At 26.2% G+C, this 24,868-nt stretch overlaps 2 protein-coding genes across 4 annotated transcripts in view; both read right to left on the bottom strand.

Annotated features, from left to right (window-relative positions):
• Positions 1-16,521, bottom strand: part of LOC126896675 (uncharacterized) — a 28,041-nt gene extending 11,520 nt beyond the window's left edge. For 2 of the 3 annotated variants that reach the window (XR_007701898.1, XM_050669631.1), the window contains exon 1: positions 15,981-16,521. The gene's annotated coding sequence lies outside the window, so the exon portion shown is untranslated. Of the gene's footprint in view, positions 1-3,247; positions 3,381-15,980 lie in introns of those variants that run through there. The other variant, XM_050669632.1, reaches the window with a different exon arrangement.
• Positions 16,522-20,313: 3,792 nt separating this feature from the next.
• LOC126896683 (translation initiation factor eIF-2B subunit gamma) lies at positions 20,314-24,542 on the bottom strand. Its single transcript, XM_050669646.1, has 8 exons — positions 24,182-24,542; positions 22,791-22,945; positions 22,555-22,723; positions 22,201-22,396; positions 21,816-22,113; positions 20,772-20,998; positions 20,501-20,604; positions 20,314-20,441 (listed from the first exon to the last, which is right to left on the bottom strand). Exons 1-8 carry the CDS (start codon positions 24,339-24,341, stop codon positions 20,389-20,391), a joined length of 1,362 nt encoding a protein of 453 aa, XP_050525603.1. The 5' UTR covers positions 24,342-24,542; the 3' UTR covers positions 20,314-20,388.
• Between the last annotated feature and the right edge of the window lie 326 nt (positions 24,543-24,868).

Here is a 24,868-nt window from a genome sequence, read left to right as displayed (position 1 = left end):
TCTACGGCATTATTGACATAAATTATTAACGGATAAGGTTTGTGCGAGCAAAATAACAGGACAAAAACTGAGGCCAAATGAAATTCAATGCTTACAAATTAAATGTAATTGGTCGTGGTTGACCACGACAACGCCCAGCTTTTAAATTAATGGATTTATTTAACGTGAAATCAGCAAGAATAAGAAACAATCAATTAGAAAAAAAATCAAATCTTTATCTCCAAATGTTCTGTCGCCGTATAAAATCTTAAAACTATTCCTAAAGGAAGTTTATTATTTTTAACTAAAATAATCAGACGACCAAATGAAAATATGCATTTTTTAACAAGACAACAAGAGGGAAATTTCACAGAGAGTTGTAAATTATTAATTGGTCTCGGTCGGTGTGATGTGAAAATAGGCAACGTCGTTTATTCTTATGCAGTTACCACAATGAGCATTTACTAACACACCAAGGACAAAAACACAACCTCGTGTCACATTTAAATTTTTTTATTGCTTTCAATAATAACACGTGAAGTCCAGACGTGAAGCCAAATAAGTAGATGACACGCAGCGACTACAATTGTAGAATTTTAGAGCAAACAGTCTAATCATAAGGAGAACAGAACGTGTAAAATTAATAAACAATAAAAGTTGATTGTAGCTCCTAAATACTTGATACAATGTATACTATTTATAACTGTTCCAACTTAGCAAATATTACTAACCGATTTGATTAATTTTCTAACCCATTTCTTAACGGATTAGGTTCTCTGCACATTTAAGCAATTCTATTACAATAGTCACGTTTTTAAAAAATTCAACTCGGTGGAAATTTTTTTCATAGGGATGTATTATACAAAATTCTTATAATCAATCACCAATGGAATTGAAAGTTTTTATTCAATTAACATGAATACAAGATTTAGTAAAATTAGCATATAGGTACATATCGTTTAAAAAAGTGGCCGAAATCAGTTATCAGGTGGTGTTAAATCGTTATGTTATAATTATGTAAAGACGTGCTCACTATTTGAACCTTACAATAATAAGTGTAACCTTACCTAGGCAGGGATCAATTTTATTATAAAATTGCGTATGCATTATTTAGTAATTTTTTATTACGTCACAACAATTTTCAAAGAGTAAGTACCAAATAATAATACAAGCGCTACATATTTTATTAATAGTCCGATGGCGATAGATATTTGACAATATAATTCACTATGAGCCAAACGGCTAAAAAATATTACGTAAAGTAATGAAGGCTACTAACAATAATGAAACAGTTTCGGTGTATAAACTACAAATTATTAATACCTACCGCCAGCATCTAATCATGGACCTTTCACGAAACGTACAAAGTATAATTTACACGTAGGAGTCAAATTACACAAATAATTTTTTATTTGTCATCAATATACAAATTTAAATTCTTGTGGCTAATAATAATGAAAAAATTTAATATTTATTTTCTATACTCCTGAAATAAAGATATATTTTTTATGAAAAAGGTGAATAGATTTAATATCACTTTCTTCGCAAATAGTTCTTCACATACATGTAATGTATGTAATGAACATACATATATATTTTTATTGATTGTATCAGCTCGAAAAGCAGAAAATACATGTCAATATTTAGTATAAAAAAAAATAACTGTGGCAGAAAATGGCATCTTTCTTATATGAATTATAACATACATCTTGAAGACTTGTGATGACATAGAAATAACTATAATAAGAGTAATTAAATAATTATTTTGATTTCACATAGTTGAATACAACTCATTTTGTGCATAAGAGCGTTTAGTTAGTCACTTCCTTAACTGAAAATGACACTTAGATATTGATTGAGGGGTATTCCCTTGAGTAAGGTAATTCAACAGATATATAATATTTTTAGGAAATACATAACGTTATAATGGACAGAATCTTACATGTGAATTAGTCTCTATTGTAGTAATAATTTCTCGTTTCGCGGTATTTAAAACGAAAAATGTCATCAACAGATAATAATGTCATACAAGTTATTTTAAGAATTTCTTTTTAGCGTTGTAAACCAGGAAACTTTTAATTGTGTTTTGGACAGCAAGAAATCTTCAGTGCGTCAACAATATACAATGTATGAACAAGGCAATTCATAAACACCGAAGCGAAGTATGTGGTTCCATCACAGATTCATCTCTATTGAAGAACTGGAGATTTGATCAAATTAACACACGTACACAATGGCGGTAGTGTATATGAATGTGTTTTTCTATAAGGTTAAAATGATGAAGACAGGAAAAGATAACGGCGATGAACATAATTACCCGTACACGAGTAGAAAGCGAATTAAAAGAGCATAACGCAACCGTTTTATTTTAATTATTTCATACAGTGCGCTGGAATTTAGCAAAGGGTACTTGTAAATGATTTTCACTACAGCTCTTTCTACTCAGTCGACCACAAATTACTCATGTCATACGTGCGCATCATATACTAGCCGACATAAGTTAAACGAGAAGGTTGTTTTTCATATTACAATTTCATCGGGAAACACTATCGCCGACTTAGGGTGAAAGTCACATTATATTAGCATTAAGTATAGAAGATTAAAAACCAAAAAATGAAAGTCAATAAATCATTGCGGTGGTGCCATTGCATCAATGGGAAGACGACGATTCGCGAAGAGCAATTGTTTAGGAATTCTACAGCAAACATTAATACTTATGTATTTGATGTCGTAATGATATTTTAGTTACAGTCAACAAACTAATAAATCATGATGATAAGTTTTTTTTCTTCTGTAAGTAATTTGCATACTTGAGTAAATCCCAATATTCATTCACTATTCACAATATGTCCAAGGAAATGTTTGTTTTTGTAAATTCGATTACACTGCCTCTACCAATACCAAGACCAATGATCGATAAACAGATAACAGTTAAAAAAAAATGATTTATTTTTTTTTTGTTATTGCTAGAATTTGGTAAACTAAATGTTCATCGTACAATTAAGTGTAACCATCACACGATCGAGAGTTAACACTAAACATGCACTGAAAATAATGTTTATATTATAATATTCTTAATACAACGCCCTTCCATTAGTAAATCGATGTAGTGTTTCAGCGGCACTTCCGTTGCATATTCCATTTAATTCATCGTCTACGTGGTAATATTACCAAATTAAAATAATGATACTGACCGGCGTAAGAGGTTTTTTGGTTTCACAGCCTACAATATGACTAAATTTGATAGAAAAATTAAATACATGATTACCGTAATAATAATCTCACTACAGGAGAGTGAAAGTTTAAGGTTGTCACGGGTTTCCAATTAAGACAGCTGATGCCACAACCAAGAAGACACGTCTTGTCTATTCTTCCGTTCGGTAATAATTAACTCATCAAATCGGTATACTCTTAACAGTATAACTACTATTGGTGGTTTTTACTGCGCGTCAAATACTCGGCTGTTGACTACGTTGTTTATGTAGATTTTGACAATTATGTAGCATATTACTAGTTCATGACAATTACTATGGTATCAAAACCAGTACGCCCGACCGGCCCATCCTACAGAAAACCAATGGGTATTCGATTATGCAAACGTTTCCTGTGTACTAGCGTTAAAGGCTACATACAATACTTTATGGCATATACGAGTATAACAACAATAATAAAAATCCTTACACGTCATGTGTATGGTGACCGGATGGTCGTACAGCCGTGACGAGACAACAGTCGATCCAATTTAGATTTGCGGTACACCGGAACCGCGGATTGTAACGGCGAAGGTTTTTAATTTTTAAATTTGTTTTTTGTTGTTGATTTCAAATCCGGACCAAGCATTGTCCACCAAATAAACAGATATTAATGGAAAACAAACGCAGCCTACAAATACGCATGCATAGAACACTTGTGCAATTATTTCTATTGAGGTTGTCTAGTAGTAATTTTAATCTATCTACATGTAAATGAGACTATGAAAAGTGTATTTTATATTAAATGCTACTAAAAAAAAATTCAAACAATCGAAAAAGCATGAACAAAGATTATATCAAAACGTTTACAATCATTTGATGCAGTGTATTAATTTGATTCAACTAAGAACTATGATTTTCTACAAAGATAAATACATACATATTTTTTGACTCTAATCATTACATTATTTTAAAAAATCGTTAGTTTATTAAAGCACGAATCACGATTGCCTTGCGTTTTCTGATACCGTGCTATCATGTCACCGTCACCGGGTCAATCGGTGTCTGGTACCGAAGTATATTACGTCACTCCACATTCAAGTACACGTTTTAAGAATACATTTTAAAACTTACTATGATGTAAAACAGATACAATAAAAATAAACCCATACGAATGTGTGATTTATTACAATTTTTCAAAGTTCATAAGAATTTTGTCAATAAATGTCGACATAGAATTAAGAATATAATATTAGCAAAAAGTATTAAAGAAATATAAAGAATACAGTGATAAATATTTATTTATCAAATCGATTTATTCAAACAAAATTTAACTCAAATTTAAAAAATGTTTCAAATAAAATTTTGCGTAACACTATAATTAACTGTTTTTATGAATTGTTAACTCTGAGGCTATGATTTGTAAACATAATGCGCGAATATTTAGTTTGGTTTAATATTAAATAAATCAAAATATTCAATTTATATCATTTTATATAAATTTAAATTTGAATAAATAAAATATTTTTAAAAATTAACCATAACCCGATGCCCTTCAAATAAAAATAAATATTAGTATTACATAAATAAATATGAATTTGATCATAAATGGAATCTCTCACAAGGATATAAATTATATATTAAGTAACAATTTGACCTGGGTAAACAGAAAAATGCAATATATATAAATGCACAAAATTATTTATACAGACCTCAAAGAGCAATAAGTAATTACTAAAAGCGAACTTACATACTAAAAAATTGAGAATTTATTTTTAAAATGATATTGAAATACAATACAGTTTTTAATTAAATATAATAGTTTACTCAAGTCTAATTGTTATCACATAACAATGATACCATACATGTCAGAAAAATAGGCCAATATATTTCTACAGTTAAATTCAAATAATAATTTTTTGAGATCTTGTAGCACTTTAAGTATCTGTATTTATTTTTTCAATTCTTTCGGTGGAAACCCCATTCATAGCCATAAAAGTACTTAATAGTTTATTTTTGTGATTGGTTAGCATAACTGGTTTCCGGTAACTATTTTATGACACCAAAAATGTAAAAAATTACAAGAATCGTGTTAAGAATAAAATATTGTGTTCTCATATGCACATAGTTGTTCATAGTACACATATTCACTTTAACTCCTACACATTTTATTCACCAGTTGTTAAAATCACAAAAATAAGGTGTTATTAAATTTAACAATAATTTTTCAGAAATATTATTTAAAGTAATAAATTAATAAAATACTTTACTTAAAAATAAATAATATAGAACTACTACTGTTTACAAGGCTATGGGAGAAAACACCGCAACCACAAAACTATGCCAATGGGAGCACAATACGCAATGTATTTTTTTTTATTACCAGCAGATTTTTTTTATAATGTTCAACAAGACTTTCTAGGGTGTTAGTGGTAAATATAACCGAAATAAATGAGAAAACTAGTGTGTAGCTATATATAATTACTAGAACTCAGAATTATATGCATTTATACATTTTTTTTGTCACTTTAATAGATCCCAAGTTTGTACAACTTAGTCGTAGGATTATACAGTAGCATAGAAATATTTTTTGTTGTAGTAGGAATAAACCCCTACCCCCACAAACACTTTAACCACAGTTAGATCACATAATGAGATCTAATTTGGTTACCAAGTTTTGAAGTCAATTAATAAACATTTGTACTCGCTAATGGTGTGTCTGGAATAACTTAGTTGAAATGATATTTATTAATAAGTAATAAAAATAGTGAGTGATTAGTAGCAAAAATGCATAAGTATTGATTCAAAGATAAAAATGCATTAAATAATGAATGGATTAAAAAAATAAACAATATTTATTTTAGAATTGATTTAAAAAAACACGTTTTTTATTACATACATAATAATGTAAAGAATTTGGACAGATAACAAAATAACTAGGTAGTACATTTAGCATACCACAATCAATTACCTACTATGGGCAAAGGTGCATAATCAGGTATATGATTTCTGATATTAAAGGACGCATTAAAAAATTATTCAGACATAACGCTTAGGGTTACTTATAAAAGTATTCCAATTCGTTTGAATACGTTTACAGTTATATGGTTCTCAAAATACAATGAATAAGTGTTTTACAGTTATTGTTATACTAATAATATATATTATAATATATATGCAAGCATTCGTTCGACAAAACATCACGTCACACGGTCAATTTCGTTCTATGTGATTGCTCTTCAACATAAGTGGCTTGTAAAAATATGTTTTAAATTTAACGAAAACCTCCTTTAAACGTGAGATCGCTTCGACAGTGGGTATATTTCGTAACAAACTATTAACATTTGTATTACTCATGGTGATATGGACGGTATCAATTTTATGCTGAGAAAAATACTATCGATTCTTTAACAACAGGAATAATACGTACTTTTAATATTATCGAGGAAAATACTATGCTGCAAGCGAACGTTCTACATAGGATTAATATAATTAAAAAATTAAAAATACAGAAAACCAAAATACTGTGCCAGTGTTGTATGTAGTATAAATGGTAATTACATCCCATACAACGTGCAATGCATGAATACTACAAGTTTCGTCATATACAAGTTCATATAGTGACTCATTATAAGTAACACAACATAAAAACTAGTCTTCCTAAATGTTAATTATTTTACCATTATAGCAACAATACCAGTGTATGTTGTAGTTTATTTACATAACATTTTTCTTACAACTAAATACAAAAACCAGACGCAGACATTAACCATATGGACATTTACAGATGTTAAGCAGACAAGTGTGTCGTCAAAGACACATTGACAATTTAGTATTGTTCCCAACATGTCAAACACTTACTCTTATGATCTGTTCTTTGTATTTCGGAGATGATATGGGAACTCTACGAATATCCAAATTCTGTACGAAGTATTCTTTTTCAATAGAAATCATTTTATTAAAGTTACAATGAACAAAAAATTAAACATCGTTTTGGCCAATTGCATATTGTTTGTTTAAAAAACTGTAGTGGTAAAGATAATCAGTCATTTTGTTGCTACGGGAAACACGGTTTATCAAAAAACAAGGTTATTGTCGTGTAATAAGATGACTACGATGGATAGTAGAACAAGACAATATTATTATCATATCCGTAATCATTTACATATAAGGATAGATCAAACATTAATCTTTGACGATTTATTATTTAAAAATTTACGTGGGCTCCAATGATGTCAGTCTATTTAGTAAAACAAGAACAATAAAAATCATGTAGTTAGAAAAGAAAATAAATTTTGTATTAATCAAAACAATAGATGTCAAATAAAAATTGAGTACAGTCGTCGTAGCACATGTAATTTAAAATGAAAATGAACAATAATTTCTTTATCATTAAATTTTCTTTGAGTGATCTATAGACCTTTAAAAACTGGACCGCGTTGAACAATACTGGAGTATTTTAAAATAAGCAACCAATGTAATTATATTGTCCAGGTAAATTTTTAAAAATAGTGTAACACTATAATTGTTACAACGGTCTTCGGAGTTATAGGTTAAAAATCTTTTGATGAATATTTTACTAAGAAAAAAGTTGATTCATCAAAAGTTAACATGAAATAATAGTCATTCACTCGTACACATCAATAAAAAACTGATATAGATGTCATATTATTATCTGAGTATTTTTAAAACAAAAAAAACCATATTACCCCGTGTTATCAATACAAAACATTTTAAAATAATAAAAAAAAAAATTAGATAATACTTAATAGCGTTTCTTGTATAAAATATATACGTAAAAGTAATATTTTTCATATAATTCTAATTAGATGATAATTTTACTTAAAGGTCACTTTTATAGACAGTATAGTTGTATTTCATTAAATTATGAGAAGCAAATATTATTTAAAATAAACTTAAAAATTGTTAGTTTAACAATTTTTAATAATTTAATTAATAATCTAATAATTTACAACAAGTGAACTGATAATTGACAATTGACTAACTAAAGCATTTTGCGCACAATGGACCAACAGGTCTGAGTGCATGGGCATTATGTCCACCTCGATAATAACTAAAACTAAAACATTTTATAATCAATCCTTAAGAAATTCAGTAATATATAAAAATTGAGTATTTCAATCCATGAACTATAAATTTGACGAATTATTAAAAACTAATAAATTCAGATTACAACGATGAGCGATCGGTGAACAATGTTTAAAAGAAGAATTATTCAATAACGTGTTACTATACAAATTAAGGACAGTTAAGCAGAATATAGTGTTATTTAGGCTATCTAGTAATGATTTTTAAATGACTTATGAATGACGAAGAATAATATTTTTTTAATGCTATTATCTATGCCATTAAGATTGTTCAGAGATCAGCTTATAACTTTCAGCTGATCTCTGAACAATACGCCAATTGCATATTTATTCTCGTATAGTTTTTTTTTTCAAATAAAATAATATTTATTAGAAATTTAAATAAAACAGAAATAAAAAATTATATATTAAGTTAAGTTTGTTTATCTTTTACTTTTAAAAATAAATAATTTTACAAAATATAAGTTTAAAATTATTTTAAAAACAATATTGTTTATATTGTATAATATCAATCTAAATATATAAATATAAATGATTATATTAATCTAGTTTATTAGTAAATTTAAATAAAAAATAATTTTACGCAATCGACTCGGGTTTTATATAATTTAATGGCGTTCTCTTGAATTTTATTCATCATAAACGTATTGAACAGTAGCAGCTAAATATATTTGCGACTTGCCTTGTATAATAGATCAAATCTACCATGTAATCTTAGTAAAAACATAATTAAATTTTTAAAAATTATCAACGTTTGACAAAATATCTAGATACTTCTTTCCACGCTGTAACCTTTCAAAACAAATCGTTTAAAATGGAACAGTCAGCATAATTCTTTTTTATTTGTTAAAACATCTGGTATTCTATCCAATATTGCATTAAATTGAAGAATTGTAAGTCTATATGGGTAAGACTTAGGCCTCAATAATGTTGTATAATCACTCTTTTAGCAAATACACTATCATTTTAAGCACATTTGCAAAAAATGGTTCGTTTTAAATACATTATTATTTAAGCTACAATTTTTATTAAAGTGTTACACGTTGTTAGGCTTGTCAAAATTTTCCAAATTTACAATGGTCTTTGTAGACATTTTAAATCGTTTATTTGTGTTTCAAATAGATTTGTTTTTCAAACGTGTTTTTAATTACACTGATTTTTATTAATTTTAAGGATAAAGCTAACTATTTTATAAGAATATTATATAGTTATATATGCAACTAAAAATGTGCAAAATTAATATTCGTCATAATATATCTCTCATTAGTCACCTAAATTGTGTTAACATATAGGTGGAAGTCAATAGATAACTTTATAAGATTATACTTTTTTTAATAGAAGTACGAATGATGTAAGTTCTTTCAGCCAGCAATCAAACACATTAATCACGAGAAAGCATTTGTTCCGGCGTCCATGGCTAAGGCTGCACGTAACCAATATGCGTTACACGTTAAAAAGTGTTGTCCATTGTTGATGTATACAAGTAAGCGAAAAAATGAATAATAAAAAAACCGTATATGATTGAATCTCTCTAGCTTGCAGGTATTGCTTATTATTACTATCATCATCATCATAATACACAAAAAAAAAAACAATGTAAAAATATTATGAGCATAGTCTTTTGGGTAAATATAAAGCCTGGCCGTTGTAAAATATCATTTGTCACGGTTGTCCGGATCTCCACTGTTGAACAGTAGGAGGATGCAAGTACACATAGTAAATCATATAAACATATTGCAGGCCGTTAACCTCTTTTCAAGTGTTCATAAACCGCGATAGTTTCGACCAATAATAACTGACCGTAGATTTTTACATTATAATGTTTCATTATTATAGGCCGTTTAAATTAAAAATTACTTTAGTTAAACATAGTAGTCTGAAAACTAAAATCATATGCTAGATATTAAGTTATAAATAACAACGTTACCCCCCTGAGCGACTACTCATTTTAATTTTAATATTCACAATACATAAAAATATCATAAAATGTGTTCCACATTGATATAAATTATTAAAATAGACCGTTGTAAAATAAGAGATGGTTATGACACGTATTTTAAAGTGAAACATTTAATCACTACAAACAAAATTTGGAGAAAGGTTTAATAAAAACGCGTACTGAAATCCAAATTCAAAACTATAATCTAATACAATTATCCACAAATAGCACAATAGTTTATAATTAATAAAAAAAGAAAATAATTAAACAATAATAAGTATACTTTTATAGCTTCGTCCCCACTAAATAACTGAATTAGTTTCGGGGAGTGGGGGGAGTTAAAACACAAGAACCCTTACTCTAAATACGCCACTGATAATCAATGACATTTAACATTGGTTTCATATGCTATTGAAAAATTATAGTTTTTGGTATACGTACAAGTTAAGCGTATACCAAAGATGTTGAACAAAAAGATCTAGAAAAAGTAGAATGTTCAGAGGTTGTTGCCATGCATACTCTGTTGACAACAAAAAGACAGTAAATTCGTTGTGCGCGTTAAAATGATATGGCACTTCGAAGTATATGTCCAAACCTCAATGTCATTGACCACTGTACTTGATGAATGACACCGTATCATATCCATGGAAACTAAATCTTATTGTACAATCAATTGGCCAAGAATTAAAAAAAATATAAAAAAATTGTGATAGAAAATCGATAGTCATAGAAGGCGAGACAAACAATAACATAAATAATAAAAAAATGATGCATATAATTTTTTTTTTTTCTGAGTGAAAGGATGTACCTTTTGCTAATTACTTATTTTTTTAAATAGGTTTAATATAAGAACATCCGTGTTTTATCGTTTTAAATTATTAATTAAAATAGAAAAAATAAATATCAATTCAGTGAAAAAAGAAAAAGCTGAACAATTTGGTTGAGAAAGACGAGTAAACACGAATCATTAATTTATACATTAAAATGATAAAAATAATAGCTAAATACACAATAAGAATCACCGAAGATGAAAATCGTTAAAATTGATTTAATAAAAAAATAGAAGATTTCTATTCACAATAATAAATATTTATTTAATTATTCGATTAATACTCCTTGCCAACATAAATTGGGAAGTCTAAATACAATAAGTTAGATTTTTTCCGATCAATTACACCCACAGTTTCTAATCCTTTGACAACAAAAATATTGTTACGTTTATTGTATACGCTTACTCAACTACTACTTTTGTATAATGATAATTTAATAAGAATCACAGAAAAAATAAAGGACTGAAATGAAAATTATAAACAGCCTGTCTGTCTAAGAGAAAGTACTACAACTTTAACGGAAAATAATTTTTAGTATCAAAAATTTGCAATTAATTTTAGTTTTACGTTCCTAATGGATAATATAGTGTTGTCATTAATTGAATGGTTATTAAGAGAATATATTATATTTTAGGAACAGTAGACTACAATTCATTAAGGTGAACTAATATTACTTCACAAAGTTAAACCCGACAATTAGTCACCACCAGTCATTGTTATATCATATACATTTATGATTAAATAGTTTATAAATATCGATTAAACAAAGTAGTTTTACTATAGTGTTCAAACTTTAAAATTTAAGGGCAATCTTAAGGCCACTAGGATGTTTAAAATACACTTTGTACAAAGTACATATTCTTACGTTCTGATCATATTTTAAACAGTTTTATAAACTGTTTAAATTGCATATTTATTCTCGTATAGTTTTTTTTTTCAAATAAAATAATATTTATTAGAAATTTAAATAAAACAGAAATAAAAAATTATATATTAAGTTAAGTTTGTTTATCTTTTACTTTTAAAAATAAATAATTTTACAAAATATAAGTTTAAAATTATTTTAAAAACAATATTGTTTATATTGTATAATATCAATCTAAATATATAAATATAAATGATTATATTAATCTAGTTTATTAGTAAATTTAAATAAAAAATAATTTTACGCAATCGACTCGGGTTTTATATAATTTAATGGCGTTCTCTTGAATTTTATTCATCATAAACGTATTGAACAGTAGCAGCTAAATATATTTGCGACTTGCCTTGTATAATAGATCAAATCTACCATGTAATCTTAGTAAAAACATAATTAAATTTTTAAAAATTATCAACGTTTGACAAAATATCTAGATACTTCTTTCCACGCTGTAACCTTTCAAAACAAATCGTTTAAAATGGAACAGTCAGCATAATTCTTTTTTATTTGTTAAAACATCTGGTATTCTATCCNAGGCTAATATTGAATATCACAAATATTTTCTGAATTTTTAGGGGGACTAATTGTTAGCTGAAGAGAATTAAATACCCGACAGTCAATTACACCTACAAATGTAAACGTTGATATAAAAAAATGAAACGGTGAAATATCTAAAAAATTTACACTCGAAAAACATTTATTTCATGGACCTCAAGAGTGTCGTTGATTTTAGTTTTAACAAGAAATTATTTAATTTTTACAATTGAGATAATAAAAATTTAACTATTAATACGTAAACTTTCAACAATGTAGAAAAAATTATTTTACTGAAATTACATTAAAACCAACAAGTACTTAAAAAAAAAAATTTTCAATGAAAAATAAAAATGTTTCTTTGTTAAATATAATACTGTATCATATTGTGCACAAGGTGCATAGTAGTCTAACTAATCTATACTAAACAGTAACGGAATGAAAAATACTGGATTCATACGATTTTAAAATCATATTTTCTGGAGTGTCGATCATCTAAACTTTCTCTTTCTATTAAAATAAAATACAATAAAACAACTTAAGTGGGTAGAGGTAAACGCGCAACAATATTATATATTGTTCCTATTTTTTAACAATATACCAAGGTAAAATTATGTTTCATTTATGACTATGACACAAGATAGTGATAGTTTTTGACTATGAAGTTATTTACAATATAAAGAGAGTGTTAAAATTATATTTTTTATTATATCTGTATAACACCATATACATATAGATTTTCATAACTATAGCCACATTATTTAAATTTTTTTACATGATTTTATGATTATGAATATAAAAACCAGAAATAACTGTTTAAAAAGTCTACAGTGTATAAATATTAATCTTTAATGAATCTTAACACACAATTCTTTTGACCTTTGATGATAAACCCTTAGTATCATCATTTATTATTTATAATCTAAAATTACGATAGAACATAATTACGAAGTTAGAATTTAAAAACAAAAATGTTATCACTGTTTTTTGAGAGAAGTCTTAAAAAAACATTGAAAAATAAATAAATAATTTATGTTATATTTTTTCTATATTAATTGTATAAATTCAAAGGTGCATTAAAGAGGAGCTAGAGAACTTTAAACTCCTCAAAATTTGTCTCCAGAATTTTTTTAAACATATACGTATGTTGTTTATAGTTTTATAACACATACAATATTTTTTTGTTTTTAGGAAAGTTATGACAAGATTTCAAAGGAGTTTAAAGATCACTAACCCCTCCTAAAATAGCTCCTATTTATCTATTATACAGGCATAGCCAATCAAAACCTACAATTGTTATAATTTTTTTAATTTAATTATCTGTGGTTTTAACACTATGTATTTTACCAAGCTTTGCAAAACTGAGCATCAGCTTATTAGTATACATGAGTAACATTTATAATTATAATAAACATATACTTTGTTACTATTATGTATATATCTTTATATTCTATTCATTCATTTCAACTAAATCGTTATCCAATGTCCTTTGCTGACGAAGGAAGTATTAAATAAAAACAATTTATTTATTTAAAATTTAAACATGTTACATTTTTTGAATTGATGTCTATAAAGTACATCAATTCAAAAAAATATTCATTATTCTAGATACTTGACTATTAATTAGTATTATTTATAAAATATCTTGTTAAGAAATAAGTATAAATTTTTTTTTTTTTTTTGACACCTAAAATTTTATTTTATAAACACATTTTATTTGCACTTCTCAAAATAAAAAGAAAGCTTTTTCATACATTATATTCAACTATTATGAGATTGTTTGTTACTCAAATATTTCTTGCATAATTACAATATTAAGACATTTTCTTTTTAAAATTCTAAAAGAAAAATTATTTACATTAAAATTTAATTAAGTTTACTTATTTAATAAAGTTGAATTGTCAAATAATAAATCAGTTTTAACACTTTCTATTTCCCAAACTTAACTTAATATTTAAATTGTCAAATAATGTTTTTACAAAATATTGCGGTTTTATTTTAAAAGTAATCCTCAATTTAAAATCCTGCTATAGTAGATTAAAGTATTTTTAGGAAAATGGAAACACTAATTTAAATCAGAACGATACAATGAGTCACTCCTAAGTGCAACCGGAAACCAAATTTACGTCATGACCTTCACAATACACTAACTTCTATTACATTTTTTGTATTATCATTATATGATAATTGTGTTCTAGCAGCATACAATTGATTTTATATAACATATTATATATTTGACGATTACTGTAGATAAAAAAATTTAGTGTAAATAAATTCGTTACAATGTTAATTGTGACAGTAGTAGATCGAAATTTTTTTTTTTAAACAAATTAAAACGATTTTATTGTGATATATTATTTTTTTAGGACATTCTAAGGCAAAACTAAATTTTTTTTTTTTTGAGATATGATATTGAAAGGATTGAGCAATATGGTATTCATAAAATTTTTCTGTTTACAGAGATAATAAAAAAAATTGAATATGCTCATTAATGTAATTAATTTGATAATGCTAGATAAATAAGTAGTGTTTTTATTAATATAAAACTCCGTACATTCGCCTTAAATTAAATAAAGATATTTTCCAAGAGTAATATTTTTTATCATTCACTGATAAAATGTTAATTTTAATACATTTTAATTATCTAAAATAAAATAATCAATAATAAGAGTGAAATACAATCGAAAATATAAGAAATATAAAATTTCCACTACATTTATAAAAATGTTCAAATCAATAAAAATTTTAAAAAATTACTCAGTTCATATAATAAAAGAATTACAGTTAAATAGGTATCTGACTCATAGGTCTTTCTTATACATTCATTAAGTGTAATAATACTAGAACTATTTCTAACAGTAAATTGCTGATATTGCTTAACAGGCGTATTTTACATTTATCACTGCAACAATAGTTATAAAGTGAAAAAAAAACTTTAGAATTTTGATTATTTGTGTATAAAGATATTTATGAAGCCAAATCGACATCCTTGGCCCAGATCACAGATCGACAAATAATTATCATTACGTTAAAATTAATGGACACTGTGATACATGTATTGGTAGTATGGTGAATATTAATTTCGTATAATAATGATACGCGCAATTATTATACAACGATATCTAATCAAGACTTGCATTGTTACTAGTAATATATTGTTATATTAATTTAGATCGTACTGGTCATTATTATCGTACCCGTTTGAAGTTATATTATAGATACAACAACAGTAACAACAACGATATTTATTAAGTATTATAGTAATTGTACTAATAACATTAACTGGGCTTTCACCTTATGGCGTAAAAAATTAAACTAACAAGAAAAAAACTAATGACTTCGACACAAAAATATGTATTTTTTCACCCAGAATCTCTATAAAAATATATTTAATTAAAGTGATTTATTGTATAATAAATATTTGAATGAACTTTAATGTATGAATAATATAGCTTTTCTACCAATGATAATTCATACCTTATTCGCACCAGTTCAAGGTTCGGCGGTTTTATCCACGTCGTTTTTCGTGGTGTCATTTGCGACAAATCTGTTATTCTTGAGTTTGTCAGATGACGATATCGACAATTTTAGCTGGCAACAAAAAATTACGAACCACAATCATAGTAACGATAACATTAATAACTACAATTAAACACTTAATATTACACTGAAATTTTAATAACATAACCCGCACGCAAATAATAACACTATAAAAATCGGACACTTATTCGAGAGGAAATAAAATTGATAGTTTGGATAAATTAATAAAAAATAATATTGACATCTACTACATACACCACACTAAAACTATAAACTAGCTATGACTTATATGAACATTGTACATTACAGTAGTATGTGCAAGCTGATAACACAATATCGTCGTGGTAGCTGACTGCGTGATTACCAAACAGCAGTAGCAGCAGAGGTAGTAGTAGTCGTCTATGGTAGTAAACATAAAACGTAATTTTGCGCACGCACACACACACTAACACCACGCGGGGTCAAACAATACTATTTGTATATGAACAAAAACTGAGTACACTAACACACTCCTATGGTTAGTAGTGGTAGTAAATACCGTAAATTTGGTTGGCCACATTGAAATAACTATTGCAGTGTAGCCGAAATTCAAAATATAGTGATAAGAGAAACAGTGCTGCCCTTTCTATCGAAAGTTATGTATTATTAATTAGAATTTACTGCCTACTGTCCCTATACTAAATGCTAATAAATAGGTTCACTTACTTTGGTGAAATTCACATAGTACATAAAAGGATTGTATACAAATTTATATCTTTTAGCACTTTTAGATTCATTCTTCTGATTTTTAACAATTATAAAAGAAGCTACAAAATGGATTTTAATTATTCATTTTAACAAAATTATAAATACATTTGCTTGTTTATATAATATATCAACGTGCTTCAGAAATGAAAAATCGAATTATTTTTTATCAATTTAACTAATTTTTTGAAAACAATTATTACAATCGTAGACTTTTATCGAACGTAATATTAATCTGTTATAAAAAAAATGTTATACATTTTATTTTTAATTTTGTTTGAAGTAGCCATTTTTTAGTTTTTCTAAGAAATATTTTTGAAAAGCTATGATTTTTTTGTACAAATACTAATTACAGTAATTTTTATTTTTGAATAAAATTGGGATTCATATACTTAGTTTCTTACGATCAACTATTTAAGGTACTTAATTATACATTAAGGTTTTAATTAATTTTAATTAAGGTGAAAAAACATTAATAAAAATAATTATTTTATTTGTGTACAAATTTCGATTTAATTATGAATTTGACTAATTATTTGTAAGGAAATATTTTTTTTTGGAATTTTAGACTTTTAATTTCAATGTTCACTCTCGCCTCTGTCTCTTGATTAATTATTATATCATAAATTAAAATAAAACGTCATTCTTTCTCCAAAAATATTGGCTCTAAAAAGTTAAATTTTACATAGTTAACTCATTATTTCAATTCTAAAAAACTAATAAATTTTGATAATTAGTCACGATTTTGTAATTTGAATACTATTATAACGAGTACTTGCGCTTTAAATACTCATATGTAATCAATTTGTCCTAATTATTTAACTACGTATACTTAAAATAATGTGACAGTAGTAATAATAATTATTACAGTTTAGATTTTAGTCATTGTACTGAATCATATTGATTAAAATTTTAATTCTCTTCTTCCAAAAAAAAATCTATGTATAAATGTAAAATTTCAATTTAGTTAGAATTATGTTAAATTAATATTTTAGAATAATTTTAAGAAATTTATTTGTTATACAGAGTTGTATATTATATATTATACATTCGTGTTGACAACTTTTAATATACTAAGATAAGTAAGTGGAACTATTGAGTATTTTTAATCTTCGTATAGGAAAGAGGATTGTGAGAAATTATCGTCAGAGTCACTTGGACAATCTATGACTATTATATGCCCTTGATGATTAATATACGAGCAGCCGTGTTGTCTATAATACTCTTCAATAAACGCACATGTACAAATATCAATATCCTCTACTGAATCAAAATGCTGATCTGCTTCATATTTCCGACGTTTTTCAATTTCTTTTTCGTAATTAGAATAAAATAGGAAATCTTTCGCAGGAAATGGTTTCAGATTCGGATCTGACTTTCGTTTTTGTTGTACTGTTAATGAAGTCATATAATTTGGTCCCGTAGTAGAAACTTTTTTAGCTGACTTCATATTTGAATTACACAGAATTCGCGGATCTTTGAAGTTATCTCTGTATTCGGTAGACGTAGCTGCTCCACTATATTTTACTTGATAATTACGAAACGACTTATTTTTAGACGGCGCCTTCAGTTTTTTTTTACTGAAACTTATCTTGGCTAAATTTTTTGACTTTGCTTTTATATGTCGTCGTTCTCTCAACAAATGACATATGTTACTTTCACATTCGTATTCTGGGTCGTCTAGTTTCCAGTTAATTTCATCGATAAGATTTGCAACAATTTGTACCTTGTCGCCCATTGTGTTCTCGTGACTGTTAATAGACTTCGCTTCCTCCTGCAATCTAACAAATTCGTTGACTGCATCATAGTAATTTTCTTTGAGATTATCGTAAGTAGAAGGTTCATACATTGGACACATTGATAGATGCCTTGTTCTCGACCGAGGCCAAGATCGTTTAGAAGTACGTTTTGAATGATTTGTTATAGGCTTCACATATTCTCGATCTACAGTAGTCGATTTAATTGTTTTGTGTTTTTTACTTGATTTTGAGTTTGCCACATTATCGTTCTCTTTGTTCTTTTCATTCGCAGATTTTGATGAATTTTTCAGGTGGATAATCTTTTCTTTAAGCACGTCATCATTCGATAAAGTCTGTTTTTGATTTTCAATGTATGTATTGAGAGCTTCTCGCATTGTGTCTAGTGTATGCGTGACTTCAATTAACAAATTGTTTAGATCGTTAGATTTTGCATCTGTAGAATTATGTTTATCTGTTGCTAAAAATTTGCGTGGTTTTATTAATTGTGACCTAGTGCTAGTTTGATCGACGACTTTTTCCTTATCGGTATTTTTACTAAGGTTATCCAAATAAGAATTTTGTACTATATCTTTTGGTTCAAGTTCAGTTTCATTATTTTGAGATTTACTATTTTCTGAAAAATTATATAACAGTGATTCTTGAGATTTATCATCAGTTAAAATGCTCGCTACTTCAGAAACTATGTCAGTTTTAGATATATTTGTGTTAGAACTTGTGATAGTTTCCATGGGATCCACTAAGCTATCATATTTTGAATTTAAATATTCTTCTTTTTCAAATGTAGATTGTGTTGAATTTATGTTGACCGTTTAAACTGTTATACAGTGTTTATCTTATCTATTAAATTAAGATATAAATTTAGCGAAAAATAATAAATTCACCTAATAAGTTACAAACTTCAAAATCAAGGGGTTATTTAGAAATTCAAAATGAATGATCACAAATAAAAATTTTAATTTACAAGCTACTAGAATAAATTTTTTATTCATTTTTGAGTCGATTACGAGTAAAAATTCAATAAAATTTTTATATCAGCATAGCATGAACAATGGAGGGCACATATTTGATGACTCCTAAATACGTCACTTTTTATAATAATAATTTTAGGAAGTTTAATTAATGGTTTACGTGTGTATAATTTATTTTACCAGCGAAAGAAATACAGAAAAACTTTGATTACTCACCGTATCACTTATTAAACTATTGCAATAGTAGAATTATAAAATAAATATTATAACTTTTAATAAAAAAAAATCTTTAATTATTACCAGTGCTTATCCAGAATTTTTCAGCTAAAAGGAAGCTGTTTAATTTCAAAAAAACAAATTTAGCGGCGACTTTTTTTTATCTTAAATGTTAATTTAACACGGAATTTAGTCTCCTAAATACATCATTATTTCTTCTTTAAGTGTTCAAAAAATAATGAAATAGTTCGATTGTTATAAAGAATAAAAACCTTTTTCATTAGTAAGTGAATCCTCTTTATAACAATAACATAAATTAATAGCAGATAATTTATCAAATAAAAAAAAAAATGAAATAAATTCCAATGTCGGTATTTAAAAGGTATTACTCTTAATATTTTCTTACTTGAGACAAGTTTCATTTTATAGAGAAATACTAATTTGTGAATTATTTATAATTTGAAAGTTAAGTGTTTTATAGATTAAGTGTATCCATAGAAAATAAATGGCATTTTATTTTTATAAATATTGATGCCAACTATATAAAATTATAACATATTCTACAAAATAATGCAATAATAATTAATGTAAATTTAATATAAATTAATGTATTTATAAATACACACATATATACATAATCAAATAGTTGTGTTAAACTTAGATTTCCATTAATCTGTCCATAGCAGTAAGAACTTCATTGTAATGTTTCCCTAAAAATGACAAAAAATTTAAATGTTAGTACTTAAAAAAATATTTTCAACATAATTACCTCCAGGAGGGACTTTAAAGTTTCCACTAATTAAACAATCTTTAAGCTCACATCCAGCACTGATGATAGCATCATGACATATTATACAATTATGAAGTACACATCTAAACATTAATTTAAAAATACATATATATAAATTTTTCGTCATACAATTATGGTTATATAAAAATTACATAACAAATACAAAAATATACATTGAGTTTATTGTATTTAGATGTCTGATGTTAACTTAATTATTATAGTAAAGAGTAATTGTTAGTAGTTTACCAACCTCTCTTCAATTATGACTCCATTCATCAAAATACAGTCAGTTAATCTTGTTTTTGAATTAATTGTACATCGTGCACCTATACTACTATTTTTTATAGACGTTTTTTCCATTATTTTAGTATTTGGACCAACAAAACATGATTCCTTATCTAACTGATTAGACAAAATATCGGCTTCGGAAGATATTTTGTCTTTTTCATTACCTATGTCTATACTTAATTTAGATATCTAAAAATAAGAGATATTTATAACATCAAAATATTTTTTTGGTTGTAAATATATGTGATTTATTTTGAAATAATAGGGTTTTTATATGTTGCAAACTCATAAGTTTTTTTAACAATGAAACTTTTATTATCAAATGGTTATAGTATTATAAAAACTACATTTCTTAAATTAAAAATAAATAATATTTATTTTAATAATGCACACAATTAGGACAAATACCAACAGACCTGTATAGATGTAAATTATGTTTATTTTTTTTAAAAATCCATCATCTTAAAATGAATGTCATAAGATTTAGCTCATACCACTAAGAAATATATCAAATGATATTAGGGTTATTGACATATTAGGTCGCCTCAAACTGATAATATAAGATTTATATTAATTAGTAAATAACAGTTATGATTGCAAAGTTAATAATGAAGGATCAACACTATTACAATGGTTGTTATATAATTTGATAAACACATATACCTATAAATTAATTTATAACATTTAAAATGAAAACTAAGGTGTAGAGTAGTTAAGGGACAGATAATGGTATTGCTTAAACTATGTTCAATTTTTTAATGTATAACATAATGGAGGACTTTGGGTAATTAATTTTAATTAATTAAAAAATTATATTTTATGAAATTTATTGAAAGTAATAATTGTGCATAATTAAATATTATGTTCTTAATCGTTTATATAGATATTTATCTAATAATTCTGTTGTGAATTCGCATTCTATAATGGAAATTTTAGAAAAAGAATGGTATTAATCTAGCCCTAAACTAAACTATCATTAAACTAGTGTATTAAATTGAGTACTAACAATTTTATTAATTTTATAATAATCATATAATGTGTTAGCTCGCATGCCAATGTTAGAGTCCATTATATATGCATAACATTTAATTAGGTCTTCTGAATTGATTGTATTTTTTAAAAAAGTCATTGAATGAATATTATATTCAATATTGGATTCTCTTGACATTGTAAAAATATTTGTTTTTACATCATCATTATCATCATGGTTTATTTCATTTGAATTTTTTCTATAAGTGCTTTGCTTGGATAATTGTTTTTTTACAACAAATGGAAGCAGCTCACCTTTTAAAGTTGACATGTTCCTTAAAAGTTTTCATTCATTGATAAAAAAATAATAGTAGTAATAAAAAAATTGATTAATAAAGATTTATAATAAATTTGATACTAACTTATCGCTAACAAGATAATTTATTATCCATCGTTTCATAATATATAAATGAGCATCTAATAATTTGGAGCTAAGTCTAATGTTAGAACATTTATTTAACAATGCTTTACTTAATGGCATAGTTTCTTCAAAATCTGAAGCTGATGCCATCAATAGAATTCTATTTGTTTTTGAATCATACCCAATTATATCTTTTTCTATTAAAAAAAAGAATACATTTTAATAATGTATTTTATAAGTGTATAATTAAGAGGCAAAACATATAACATAATTCATTGAAATCTTATAATGATAAATTTTTATGGTTACATTATTTATTAACATAATAGTTATAAATTTTGATAAATGACATTACCTATTTTATTTTTTGATTTGGGCCCGGGTATAACAAAATCATGTTTTTCATTTTGTAATGGTGAAAAGTATAAAGACACTAATGAAGCATTGTGTTTTCTATACAGGTTCAGTACTTCATGTAAATCAGTATCAGTTATGAAGTCACAGCTCAAAACAATTATATCGGTCTGTTTTACCAATAAAAAGTAAATACAAAAAAATGTATGCATATGATAAATATATATTTTTTCTTACTGTGATATAATCAGCTATGTGTCTTAAAGAGTCTGCCGTTCCCCAATCATCATCTGATGGAATCGGAACAAAATTAATACTCATTTCTAAACCAAGTCGATCTACTTCTTCTTGTATATCACTGGAATAACTGTCTGGTACAATAATTTTTGTTTCTATATAATTTATCAAGTATTATTACATTAAATATATTATCGTATTAAAATCACTGATACTAAAAATATAGGCAATTTAACCAAAAATCATTGCATTATCAAAATTAAGGTTCATCAATAATTGCTTAAAAAAAGTTTCTTTTTGATAATGTTTATTAATAATCAATTTTAGTGTTGTTAAGGTTATTTTTTAATTAAACAAGTCAACAAAATAAATGTATTATTTTATTTAGTTTAATAATTATTTCTATTTCAAAGAACAAACACACGATTAAATCCAATTAAATTAAAAAATATCTTTTATTTTTCTTAAATTAAAAATAAATATATGTTTTTTGTGTAATGAAAAACCTATGTATAAGTCTACAAAATTATGAAAAAACGTCAACAAATAATTGCTTTTAGTTATTTTTCAACCTTTATACATCAGACTTCATTTATTGCAATTTTCATAGAAATAATCATTACTTAGAATCATACANAGTTTTCATACAAATAATCATTACTTAGAATCATACAAAATATTATGAGTAAGTTAGTATGCAATAATTTATTATTTTATTTTCATGATAGTTATTAAGCAAAATTATATTTATTAATTATTAATCAAGTATGTAAGCTTCATTTGTTTAGATCAGTATTACAGTCAGGTTTAGGTTAGCTTAAAATGTTTTTAAATTCTAAGTCAACCTTATCAAATTTTACAAATATATGATTATGGAAATGAAGTACATTTGTAAAAAATAAGGCAAGTATTTAACTTTTAGAAATATAATAAGTAAAATTATTATGAGTGCTTTATAAGGTCAGACTTTGAGTTTTAAAGCTCCAAGGTAATTGCTAAATTAGAGCTCTTCATTCAGTGTTATATAAAGAAATTTGTTATGGGACAATTCCGTATAATTTTCATAATATAGAGTAATGGAAAGATTCACTCTTCCTATTTCTGCCACTGCCATAATTTTATTTCAATTGAGATGAATTCTGGACCCCAATGCCCCTTCATAAATAAACCATCATCACTCTTACATATTTTATTAAATAAAAAAAGTGTAGTATATCTATTGCAAAATAGGAATTTTATTAGCTAATGTATCAAAATGGTCCCATAAAATTTAGTATCTTTGTCAGTCTCCTTGTATGCCTTTCTTGGGAGAAATGTGACCCTGATGTTTAGTTACACATAATAATATATTCAAACAATCACATATTGACTGAATACTATTATACTTTAACCTTTGAATCCAGAACTTTCAAGTAGTTTTAAGGGATAGTAGATCATTGGTTTATTACCGACTGGTAATAAACATTTGGGTTTCGTGACTGTCATTTCTGGTATTCGTGATCCTTTCCCTGCAGCCATTATAACAGTTTGAAATTCTAACCAGTTTTGCATTTTAAAATATATCAGTAACTACAATAAACTCTTAGATAAGTTATGGGAAAAAAAATTTTATAAGAAAGTAACTTAATATTAAAAAAGAATTCAACTGTATTAATACAAATAAGATACGCAAACAAATTACGAAACTATGTAAACTAATTCACTATATATATCATTCTAAGCACGTGATAACACATATCTTGTTATCATAGTATTCCAGCAGCAGCTGATGAAGTCATTCCAGTCGTCACGCTAATGTACTTTACTACGTTTTGTTCAGTAGACGGGTGGATCAAGGGGAAACGATTACCTTAGCGTCAGTGTTTCCATATAAAGAATTATTTTGTAATTACCTTACACATTTTATCAGGAGTATTTTTATAACTTCTATCATTTTTATTATTTTTGTAAAATTATTTAAAATGGAAATGAAAACACTTATTAGATGAACAATTTAAATGATTAAAAAGACTGTGGAGTTGTAACTTGAGACTCTAATCGTAATAGTATAAATTTTCTGCGGGAATTGTAAAGTATTA

This window comes from Daktulosphaira vitifoliae, unplaced genomic scaffold (genome assembly GCF_025091365.1).
Source record: "Daktulosphaira vitifoliae isolate Bord-2020 unplaced genomic scaffold, ASM2509136v1 Scaffold_1, whole genome shotgun sequence".
Classification (NCBI taxonomy): Eukaryota; Metazoa; Arthropoda; class Insecta; order Hemiptera; family Phylloxeridae; genus Daktulosphaira; species Daktulosphaira vitifoliae.
This window is presented reverse-complemented; position numbering and strand designations above follow the sequence as displayed.

Bases quoted from the DNA above. Each gene is read 5' to 3' on its own strand.
- LOC126896683 (XM_050669646.1), bottom strand. From the start codon at position 24,341: ATGCAAAACTGGTTAGAATTTCAAACTGTTATAATGGCTGCAGGGAAA. The intron at 22,724-22,790 runs GTAAGAAAAAAT...TTGGTAAAACAG, and splicing joins ACATAGCTGATTATATCACA to ACCGATATAATTGTTTTGAG. The intron at 20,999-21,815 runs GTTAGTACTCAA...TCTTATTTTTAG, and splicing joins ATTATAAAATTAATAAAATT to ATATCTAAATTAAGTATAGA.